This window comes from Aquila chrysaetos, chromosome 14 (assembly GCF_900496995.4).
Source record: "Aquila chrysaetos chrysaetos chromosome 14, bAquChr1.4, whole genome shotgun sequence".
NCBI lineage: Eukaryota > Metazoa > Chordata > Aves > Accipitriformes > Accipitridae > Aquila > Aquila chrysaetos.
The window spans coordinates 4902084-4914144 of record NC_044017.1 but is presented as its reverse complement, the minus strand read 5'-3'; the positions used below and the strand labels follow the sequence as shown (position 1 = coordinate 4914144).

Below are 12061 nucleotides of genomic sequence, written 5' to 3'. Positions count from 1 at the left end.
CCTAAGTGTTACTTTTTTTTTTCTTCCTTATATTAATATCACTTACTCAGGTACTATCAACAACCAGCCACTAACCAAATACATTCTCCAGGACCAATGCCCCAAACAGATAACGTTGCTCTTTTTTTTGGCAGTAGGGTGGGGATGCTCTTTTTAATCTTAGTGCTAAATCCGTATTAAAAATTTACCTTAAGATCAAATTGCCTTCACAGTAAAAATCTTATATAGTCTACAAAAATACTAACTCAAAAATAAAATTTACAAAATAATCTCTTTATACCTTCAACTTCTAAGCACTTAACTCTTCAAGTAAACTACCAGTCTCCCTCAGCCTCTTTCCTCACTCGAGCCAGTTAGCTCATTTCTGTCTTGCACGTTATTAGTGCTCTCAGCTCATTCCTCCCTCTTAAGAACCCTCCAGCATTGTAGATGTCCATCACTGATCACCCTCCAAAAAAACACTGAGAAGACAACACAACAAAATCTTCACACGTTTTGACTGAAGTCACTTGAGAGAACCTCAGCTCTTCAGCCGTGAAGACAAGTCAGCCATCACTCGCTGCCTTTGGCTTCCATAGCATTTTCTTTTTGCTGACAGTAGAAAAGACTGGGAGAGTGTCTCCCTTGTCTTGTGAACAGTTTTCAGAAGTGTCTCTTGGCCTTGTGATTCAAGGCTACACAGTGCCCGGTGGTTAGTATCTTCCATTCCTGTCCTTAACTGCCACATAAACTCAAGTCATGCTTCAACTCTGCTTTTGTAATCCAATCTACTCTCCTACTATACTGCTACTTACAGACACCGTTCAGCATACACACACAGTGGCAAAATAGGAGGCAGCAATTTTTATCGGGATCATTTCTGTACAATTCTTTAGTGCAGTGCAAAGCAATTTTGCATGCAACCTAGCTGATAGTTTTGGTAATTTTGAAGGTTTCACCAACTGAGCTCCCCTGTGCAGTAGTTTTGGCATATGATTGTACGCTAAATTCCTCCTGAAAAAAAATGAACTGTGATGAGCAGTTTTCTCCAAGTTTTGAGAAGGGTATTTTGGTTTTCCCTTTGTTTCTTTTTAACACTAATGAGTTGCAACTTCCAAGTGCACAAACCTCAGTAGCTGTATTTACCAAGCAAAAATACATCTGAGAGAAAATTCAACTCCCCAGAGAAGCACATCCCTATTTTAGACTCCTTGTGCACTAGAGCAACCAGACAGCTGTGGAAAATAAGCCACCACCTTCATTCAATTCTCAACTCTGCTCCACTTCTTTGGACAGTTAATTATCTCACCTCAATATAACTGACATCCTAAATTTAACTTGACATGATTTTTTATCTATTCTCTAACAGAAGAGAAAGTCACCTTAATCTGCAGAAAGCAGATCAAGTTGTGGAGAAGCACAAATATCCTCATTTACTGCTAGCATTTTTAAGAAGGCACAACTTCAGGCACAGGTTTCTTACACTTCAGACCTAACATAAGTTGTCAATATCTCTTTCTCTTCCCCTTCTCTCTGCTCTCACACCTGCAGAAGATATTATTTCAGCTTATTGCAATCATGAAATTGAGTCCAACCAGCAGTTTGCCCATCCCATCCACAATGAAAGCACATTTCTAATGAGTGAACTGAAAGAAATAATAAAGTTTACTACTAGTCAAGACAATGATGATTTACTACGCTTCTGCTTTTTTCTCTAGGAAAAACAAGTTCAATGCATTTACTTTTTAAGCAGTCTCTCTAATATATAGGCACCAAACTCTAGAAAATAATACTCTATAAAGCTGCTTTAAGAGTTAAGAAGGAAACTAGCAGTTTAGTCAAATTTACAAAAACAGGTCTTCCTGTGTAAATCAAGGTAGACAATAGTTCAAGAACATTTAGTTACACTTTACTTTTATTTTGCACCAGCCCCTTTTGTTTTCAGAAAACGGAAGTACAGAACAGCTTAGACTAAATTATACCATTACTTGAGGATGCAGCTGCCAAACAGGAATTTGTTTCATTGAGATGGGCTACAATTATACTTAACTGCAACCAGAAATGCACAACCTTATTATGCACAAGGCACTTGCAAACACTCACACTAATAAAGACTTAAAAATATTATACACTTTAAATAGTATTTCTTGTCCTTAATTTAACAGAGGATTCTACTTTTAAACTGCAACATTGTTTTATCCTCGTCAACTACTTCTCCTGAATGCATCTGGATTACTTTAATTCAGTACAAATGTGATTTTCTTTCCCCATCTTCCCAAAACATGATGAGGAACAAAAAGAAAGCCAACATTTTTATAACATCAATTTAAAGATACAAAAGTTATTTTTTCCTACTGAATGGTTAATGTATTTTCTAGCTTGCATTGCATTAACACACATATAACATTAGAGGACGTTCTTTTATTTAACAACAAAACTGTGAAGCAGTACCTCCAGAGCTATATCCTGCATGAAATAGACCTTAATTGCTAGATTTATGTGTATTTCCAACATTTATTTTCTGCTGAGGACTTAGTGATTATCTCAATAATTTAATTCACAAAAAAATACTTAGGGGAAAAAACCAAACCCAAACCAAACCAAACAAAAAAATCCACACCACAAAAACATGAGATGCTGCTTATCCAGGCACCACACAGTCAGAAGAGGTGTTACTTTAATCAAGAGGTATATTAAAAAATTTTACCAATAACACATTATAATTCAAAAAGTGAAAGATGAAAAACAGGACTGTAAGTCATGCTGCAAATTTATCATCTTGTTACAGGACCTGTAGTTTTAAACCATTTAACTCCAATAAAAAAGAAGAAGAAAAAAGATACTACTCAATTTGTTGTATCAGGCAGTTACCTGAATAAGGATCAACAGAGAATCCAGGAAAACAATGCACGTACAAAAAGAATGTCACTGCACAGAAGTTATTTGACTGCATTTCCAAAATGGCAGGTCCCCAAATTGCAGGAAATCACTAGCTAAATAGAGACCTATGTGCAAAATAACTCAGATTATTATGGAAACAATGCATTTCATCTTTTTACAAACACAGTGGCTTGAAGGACTTCCTATGGTACTTTTAACAACAGTACTTTTCATGTTACTTCCAATGGCCAAACAGCTGGCTCTCTTCTTGCATCATATACCCTTAAGGAATTGCCTATGTAATTACAAAATTACACAGGCAAAACAGTTCTCAGTGTTCCCAGCATACCTCAGTGATTCATCCAGCAAATTTGCTGCCCAAAAGACAAGTTCCCTACATACACTCTCTTATTCTTTCAAATCACTTTTCACTCCAAGAGCTTGCTTTCCTAATGCATAATACCACATAATGATTAGTAAGTGATAGCAAGGGAACAGGCAGCATATGAGAATTTCCTCTGAACTTTGATGGAAGAAAGGATGACTACCCAGCCTCGCTGTAGGAACAAGCTAAAACCTGAGTACTTTGGTTTAATGGCACTTCTTTTGCTCCAAGTCCCACTTATAATCTGCATCAAGATCACTAAACCCTGTTGAGTGGCCAATATCAGCAATCACTAAATCTACAGGCTATAATTACAGCCACCAAACTTGTCTCTCTTAACTGTTCTAGGAAAAGAATTGTTGCTTAACCTGTAGCAACCAGGGGGAGAAGGGGAGGAAGAAATAATCTTGCTGTAGGTTTGCATGTCCTGTATAAGTGAAAACAGAAGGATTTGACATCATTTACTAAAACCCTACACCTGTTCTCTACTCCTTTGTAGCTCTTTAAATGCCCTGGCAACTCACAGCATCTCTCAAAAAACAACTTTCAAGAATGAGGTTAGATGACTGGAGGGGTTTTGATGCTTTGTTTTGTTGGGGGTTTTGGAGGGTGGGTTTTTTTTTTTTTGGTTGGTTGGGTTTTGGTTGGGTTTTTAAGGCAGTAGCTCATATGGCAATCTGGACCCACTTCAGCAGAATGACAAGCACCATTAAAAGCCAATACTTCCTGCTCTCATCTGTATTAATAAGAGATATTCTAGCACTGTCCTCCCACACCTGGCAGCCTGCCTTGCAGCCGTATTAAAAGCATAACATTTCACTTGTCAGTGGAAGATTAAGTGTTGCAGCTATACATATCTTAATACTGCCGAGTTTCATAAGTGACCAACAGATACGTGCTTGCCCTGGAAGAATATATTCACAAGTTCAAGAGAAAGGCTCAGCCAGCTGATAGCAGATGGAATACAGCATGCAATTCACCTGGCGATTCCCTGCCATACACACTACATTCAGATGAAATAGAAAAAGTCACAAGAAAGTTAGTTCGGAAGACTCAGTCCTCCTACGGCAAATACTGCAAACGTGTAACTTGCAGTCCCACCAATAGGGAGTACATCCTCTAGCAAAAAAAAGTCATAAAAAGGATGATAAAAAGGGCAACAAAAAGAGAAAAAAAGATAAAGCATAAGACACAGATATGAGTGTGCTACATATTATGTAACTTTTCATGTTGTCAACATTATAACTAAAGTACTCCCATTTCACTGACTTTCCTTGGTAAAGCAAGAATTAAGCCCATTCTGGAATAGGTTGAATAACAATCCCTCTTTGGGGAGGCATCTCTTTATATCAAAATTAATCACACAAATCTCAAATTTTATATTATAGTTAAAATTACTCTCAAAACATTGTTTTTATGGAGAGAGTCAAGTAGCCTGGACGGGACAAAGATGCTGAGATACCACATAGAAGAGGTCTCTATCATAAGTAGGTTGCATTGGTGAAAAAAGGTAACACCAATGTACAGGTCTGTATGACTACTTAAGAAGCTGGAATAAAAAACTGATCTGCCTGTTTTAGTGGCAGCATAAAGTTAAAGGATTCTCACAGTCAGTGTTTCTATTGGCTCCACAGAGTTTTTGTACAATGCATTTTTTTAAAAGCTCTTTATTTCATGGAATAAGAATTTGGCTACCATTGTTAAAACCAACATGGTATATCTCAGTAATTTCCCTCAGCTAGACATCACTATCTGTCAGATAAAAGATAAACAGTAGCTTAGTTTGGACACTCCTACTCTGTGACAAATACAAACTAAAATAAGATTAAAATCACAGCAGAGCTAAGCAAAATATAGATTAATTTAAGTCTTGTCCATGTTACACTTTTGCATACTGTTACCTATAAAGTATCAACTTAAGGTGCACTTTGACTCACTGGTAACTGATTCATTTCATACCATCTTAGTAGATATCTTTCTGTTTTCAGGGAAAACCTGACTTCCTTATGGTTCCAGGGGAAAGAAAAAAAAAAAAAAAAGAAAAATAATAATAATAATCAGTAGAATTTAGTCAGGATAGGAGACTTCAAGATTAAACCCGCACTCCTGCTAAAGGATTTAACTATTGTTCTGACATACCTCCTTATAGACAGGATATGTACAAGCAGACTGACTCTGCAAACAGTATTGGACTAAAAATGGCTTTTTTCCTACTGGACAGTACCTTACAATTATCAGAAACTAATACGACAGCACAGACACCAAACCAAAGACAAAAAGCAAGTCAAAACCCCAAATCTGAGGATCTCTCAAACTGAAGCTGTTCTGTGCCAAGCAAGTCTGAGGTAAGGGTCTTCCCACTGTGTAATACCAATCTTACAAGACTTTTTCCAGGAGCAATTTGCTCCTTGAGGAGATTGTTAATTCACCTCTGCCCTTGGGCTGAAGTAAGAGTGCATCTGGGTTTGCCTCTACACTGCAATACAAACCTGTCTTGGACTTCACACTGTAGAGTTCTAAGAAACAAGAACATTGCAAAAGTTGGCAGTTGGCTCCCAGCTTTACTTTTATTGCATTTGATTTCATGACAGAACAGGATATCTGCATCTGTAGATTATTCAAATAAGCATTTCAGGCTGTTCCTAAGGCAGCTGGAAGGAAGTATTAATCAGGAAGAAAGAGCAGAGAAGTTGACTCCTTTCTGTGTGTTCACTAAGTCTAGGCTCTAGTCTTGAAAACACCACCCATGCAGCTTCTCAGCTACAGAAGTCTTCTTTCCTCTCCTCAAGATCAGACAAGGCTTTAAAGGTTTTTTTTTGGTTTTGGGGGTGTTGGGTTTGGGTGGGGGTTTTTTGGTTGTTTGGGGTTGTGTTTTTTGTTTGTTTGTTTTTTAACTCTAGACATTTTGCTTGCTTTCTATCTAGCTCCCCCAAGATCCCCTGCTGCTACATTCAAAGGGAACACGTTCTCTACCTGGATGCAACCTAATGCCATGTCTTTGGGGTTGGATATCCTTCTGTGCTAATCCAACCTATATTGTCATGGACAATGAACAATGGCTTACACATGTAGACTTGACCAACTATCCTCAGATTTTATCCTCAGTCTTAAAGAATTTCTCCTGAGGATACAATGTTTAATCTTACCTTTTGCATGCCAGTGCACTGAATACCTGCCAACCTATGTCTGATACTCCTCTCACGTGCATCTTTCAAAGAAGCATATTTGCTGCAGGAACTGCACTTTTGGTGAATTTGTGCTGCAATTTCCCCTGCTGAGAGGGCAGAAGGATACCAGACATTCAACCATTAGTCCCAAAGGAATCCAATGAAAGGTCAAAACAAAAAGAGTCTACAAAAACCATCAGGAGATCTAGCCAAAACTACAAGCCAGCACGTTAAGACACCAAGTTTTTACTCACCTAAGGCAGTAAGATGAAAGGAGATAAAAGAAGTGCTCTCATTCAAGTGACCCATGAAAAACTATGCAACAGTTAGATTCTGTACTCATACATGTGTGCTTCTTCCTTATTAAGAGGCCTAATGAGGTCTAATGCTCCAGCTGCTGATGAATAAAAGCCACTTGTAATAGAGTTACAAGTTGAAGCACATTATGAAAGTGAAATAACAGACTAAGCCATACAAATTATCTGCACACCATTAGAGAATTGCTGCATAAGCTATTTAAGCACATTAAAAAAACCACCTTCCACTTACTCAGCAGAATTACTTCCTTAAAACTCTCTCCTTTATATATTTCTATTTTATATCTACTAAACTCTTCTACTTTAACTAAACAAGTTGATATTAATTTGTTAATTCAGACAGCAAGAACAGGCCTTAATGTAAGGCCTTTTAATAAATGAATGTTTTAATGTTTATTTTAAACACAGCACATGTTCAATCAAGAAAAGTCTGTTTTGAAAAATCATAGGCATATAATTTAATATGATTCTGAAATAAAAATATTTGCAACTTGAATGTCTACTGTGGAGTTATTTCCAGAATTACATAGCTCACCACTGTCATTAATCAATCTTCCCACATGCACAGACTTTGGTATATCTTAAAGATGTCACAGTTTATTAATAAACCAAATGACTCATGGGCAGCACAGAAAGAGCAGTCGTACAAAAACTCAGTAACACCTAATGATGACACTGCTGTCAAGTCAACAGGTGACAGACTAAGAAACTGCAGTTACTAAAATATTAAGGTTAGTGGTTCTGTTTTCAGCAAATACCTATATCCACCATATTAAAAGCTGGACTTTACTCCTGAAGTCCAGTTTGAAATAGCATTTGAAAATGCTCTGCATTTCTTCTCAGAAATTGTGTAAGCACAAATTAAGTAACACTTATTCAAATTAAGGATATTTTCCACCTCAGACTTAATAAATTAAAAGGCTACTTAAAATTATTGGGCCCCATGTTGCACATGCTACAGCTACTAAACTACCTTAAGTAGGTTTACCAAACTACAAGGTTCTAAAGCTTAATGAGAGAAATAGCAGCGTTGAATAGGCCATTAGAAGCAAACTGAGCAGAAAACATTACAAGCACACAAAAAAACCCAAGTTGCTTTCTGCAATTTTCAAACAAATATAAAGAAAAAAATGTTGATGTCCTTCAGCCCAATCTGTCTCACTTTAGAATTTTCTAGCTCCTCTACCAGCATTGCTAGCACACTCACCTAGCCTCTTCCTTCACTGAGTACTTCAAGGGGCTTATTAGCAAAACCCAAACTTCTAAAATGTTGTTAGTTTTATTGTTCACTACACTCCATTGCTCATTTTCCATCTTTGTCTACCATCTAAAACAGCTGTTTAGGCCCTAAACCATACAGTAACACTTCACTCTCAGATAGTCATTGGTTATACAATGATTACCAAAAAAATAGAATTTTAATATAAAAATAAAGGCCATGAAAAAAAAACCTCCTAACTCTAAGATACTGAAACACAGCAGAAATAACATGTAATATCATGCTGAGAATGGATTAAGAAAAAAAATCATAGGAAAATCAAAACAAACTAAGTAATGTAGATCAAACATACAAGCTAATATTTTGAAAGTGTATCCTTCTACTTACTATAAAATTCAGCACATCAGAATGCTTTCTCAATATTTGCAGAAAATAAATATGCCCTAGGTGGACATTTGGAAAAAATATATTTTCATTCATTTTGGTGCAACTTTTAATAGCATCCCAAACTAAATTTATTATCTTTTACTAAAATATTTATTTTTATCCATGTGGACTTAAAGACCCTAAAAGATGCTGTGTTCTAGCAAGATAAAGTGTATGTGACAGGCTACAAATGTTCCCAAAGATAAGATACAGCATTTTCATTGCAAGTTTGAATGACATCAGATGGATAGAAATAAACTGTACTCTTGAGAAGACATTCTCACCCAGGCTTCATTTTATCTTTCCTTCAAGCAATTAGAAGAGCAGACCTGCTTAAATAAAACTTCAATTAGATTTAATTTAGATATAACCTCCTGACCTCTGGATTACAGCCAACTAAGAAAAATGTATGCTAAATCAACTACTTCTGCCTCTTTATTTCTTCACAGAGCAGGAGATTTTTCCTTCAAGGAGAACTACTTCCGGAGAGCTTTCTGTTCACAGGAAATTTTCACAGATTTTCAACACTGGTTTTGCAAGAGAATCAATGTGTTCCTAAATTAAAGGACTCCCTGAAATTCACTGGTGTTTTGACAACAGCTCTGTATCAGGAGATATTTGATCCAAAACAGCTAAATAGACCAGATAGCAGGTACAGCCAAAAAGACAGAGGTAAGAAATTGCAGCTCGAATATGTGTTACAGCACAGACAAACAGGTGAAGTCACACACCCACACTTGCACCTGTTGCAACAACCACCAAAATAAAAGAAAACACAGAGAAGTGACACACTGCTACTCTCTTTTGGTCTTGGCCATACAGCTTCTCTTCAAAGAGGATTCCTGTAGCCTTCACCTCCCTGCATGGCTTCTCAGTAAGAAGCAAGGTATTTCTCCTCCTGAAAGCCACCTCTTCAGAGGAGGAAAAGCTGGACAAATTAGCTTTTATAGCAAAGAGTACAAAAATTATGTAATTTAAGAGTTATATGTATATACTTAGACGAGTTTCATAAAATCACTTGTCACTGTTGCCAGGACTGCAGTATCTTTCCCCCTCTTCCCACTCTTCCGAGAATCCTGCTTCCCCCTCTTCAGGTGTAAGTCAGTAGCAACTGCTCCCCAGCCTCAGACATCATCTCAGAAAGCGATGGCCAGTGCCAGCTCTGATTATCAAGAGTGTGACCTTGTAATGAAATCCCCCCCCCCTTTTTTTTTTCCTTGTAAAATTCTGACTTTTGTTCTTATGGACAACACTAGTCCAGTACAATGAGCAGGAAGTCATTCTGAGCCCTCAATTCTACACATTCTTCCATACTAACCTGCAGGTATTTATCCCAGGAAGAAATTTATCTTGATCCACTAATTCTAGTTAAACCAAGGTGACAAAGCCAGACAGGAAAATCCAAAAAACCAGTATCATTATTTAAAAGCAATTTTGGAACTGAAAAAAAAAAACCCTAAGTGACCGATGTGGAACTTCAGTTGTAATGGCAGACTAAGCATATTTTGTGCTTAATCTTGCCAGTTTGCAAACCAATTCTGTAGGGCTAAATTAAAGAGAAATTATTGCTGGAACAATACCACATGAAACAAAGAAGAAGAAAAAAAAAAAACCAAAAAAATTTTCACTGCAACTTCCCAGTTACAGTGATTCATATTACACTTTTAGAAAAGTATTTCTTCGTTCACTCATGTAACTATATGTAGAATTTAAGACCAGTAAAGGTGTCAGGTCTTAAATTCAATGGAGAACAAAAGTTATTGAAAATATTCATTGCCCAGAGTTTAACAAATGTCTAATAACCATCGGTATGAGGCTAACTTAAAAATGGCTAACATTGGAAAAAGGCTTCTAATACCTAGAGGAAGCCATTTTATTTTTAATATCAAACCATATTAAGAATTTATAAAATGCAATACTATCATGAAGGGTAATATACATACTGTAAATTATTTTAAGCATCTGAAGACAGCTCAGATTATTCTGTATTCTTTCCTGGAAGCTATGTGTGTGTATTCATGTGTATAAATATACATATATATGTGTATGTGTGTGTGCATATATATACACACACATATAGGTATACACATACAGATACATACACACACACCCCCCTTTCTTTCTTATATTTGAGTTCAGCAAGAAAGGACCTGAACAGCATAAAGACAACAAAGCTTTGTGAAATTTCTAAAGGCTTTCCAAAACTGCAATTGCACCGCGTGGGTACGCCAGCAGGCACTACAAGCTTGTCAAAATCTGTCCAGTTATTTCAGTGTACCACACCCCTCTTATTCCAACTATCTAGCCAGTGACAAAGCAATTAACAAGCAACCCCAAATTATTTTAAATAAATATTTAAATCCTTAACTAGCCAAATTCTGAAGCAAGCGGTGCACATTAGCTATTGCAATTCCACCCCCTCAAGCCTAAATGCAATACATCTGACGCACAAATGCGTCATTAACCTGGGGGGTACAAAGGCGACAGTCTCACTTTAAAGCCTGTTTTCTTTGCATCAGGCAACACCTAAAAAAGCCTTTGAGAGCAAAGCAGGTTCAGAAAACAGTTATCGCTCCCTTTAACCATTTTTTTTCTTCTAGAATGCTCCTGTATCCCTTTCAGTAAGCTAAACAGAAATAGAATAGTTTCAGAGGAAAAAAGAAAAAAAAAAAAAAATGTACTCAAGTCCATCTGAAAAAATAAACCTCAAATCCTGGGTTACTGTTTTCCCAACAATGCATTCCTTAGTTTTTCCAAATAACGTAATCATCTGTTGTTCTTCAATTGAAATGCCAAATACATTCCAAGAGTATGTTTAGAAAGATCTAAAAACAATCTTCTATAACAATCCTGTTTATGGAGAGCAAATTCTTCAGAGCTATTAGTACAAATCTAAATGATATAATGAATATGAATGCTAAGCTTTAACATTACAGCTGCATGCACACATGTATTACATGTCACATACATGCACTAACATCCTACAATATCATGTATAGACATGAATATACCTTGTCCTAGTAGATGTTAAATAAACATGGTATCCTGTTCTTAGTTTAGCTTTCAATTAGCAGATAAAATTATTAATGAAACAAGTTTGTATTTACCAGGGATGAATGAATCAATATTCCTGAATCTTCATTTGGCAAGCTGAATGCTGTGTATTCAAGGGCATTGTTTTCCCCTTGCTGTTTGCAAATATAACCACAGTTTCTCTCAAAAACTGTACGAATGCCTTTAAACAGAACCACACTTGTAGTGCAACCCATTCCAAATCTGTTGAATTTTGCATTTCTAGCAGCCCTGATTGCATTTGCAGAATGTCTTCTTCCTTTGCTCGACTCGAATAATTTTCCTGTGCTTCGCAAAAATATTTCTTTGCACAATCTTCATTACGTCCGACATTTAGTAGAAACCATCAGCTACTGAAATGTAATCCTATTTGCTTAAGCCAAACACTGCCAAAAATCTAGCCGCAGAAGACAAAAATCAGAGGGTGATGAAAAGCAAAGGATACCTCAACTGTAGAAGATAGAAGGCTTTCATCATGTGCTATACTCCGCAACAGAGATGAAAAGATATTCCAGAGGGTCAGGGAAAGAGCTCCTATATTTCAGAGATCCTTAGAACATAATCAAAGATGAAAGGAAACTGCAAAGATACTGCTGCAGTTTCTGCTGCCAGCCAC

General features: G+C 36.7%; 1 protein-coding gene across 16 annotated transcripts in view; it reads right to left on the bottom strand.

Moving 5' to 3' along the window:
* DOCK9 (dedicator of cytokinesis 9) overlaps positions 1-12061 on the bottom strand; it is a 137106-nt gene that overhangs the window by 107224 nt on the left and 17821 nt on the right. For 6 of the 16 annotated variants that reach the window (XM_030036647.2, XM_030036638.2, XM_030036640.2 and 3 more), the window contains exon 1: positions 11481-12056. The exons of 4 other annotated variants lie outside the window; for them this stretch is intronic. In XM_030036647.2, coding sequence (XP_029892507.1) covers positions 11481-11642 — 162 coding nt within the window. In that variant the 5' untranslated portion in view covers positions 11643-12056. Of the gene's footprint in view, positions 1-11480; positions 12057-12061 lie in introns of those variants that run through there. 6 more of the 16 variants (XM_030036641.2, XM_030036648.2, XM_030036649.2 and 3 more) reach the window with 1 other exon arrangement.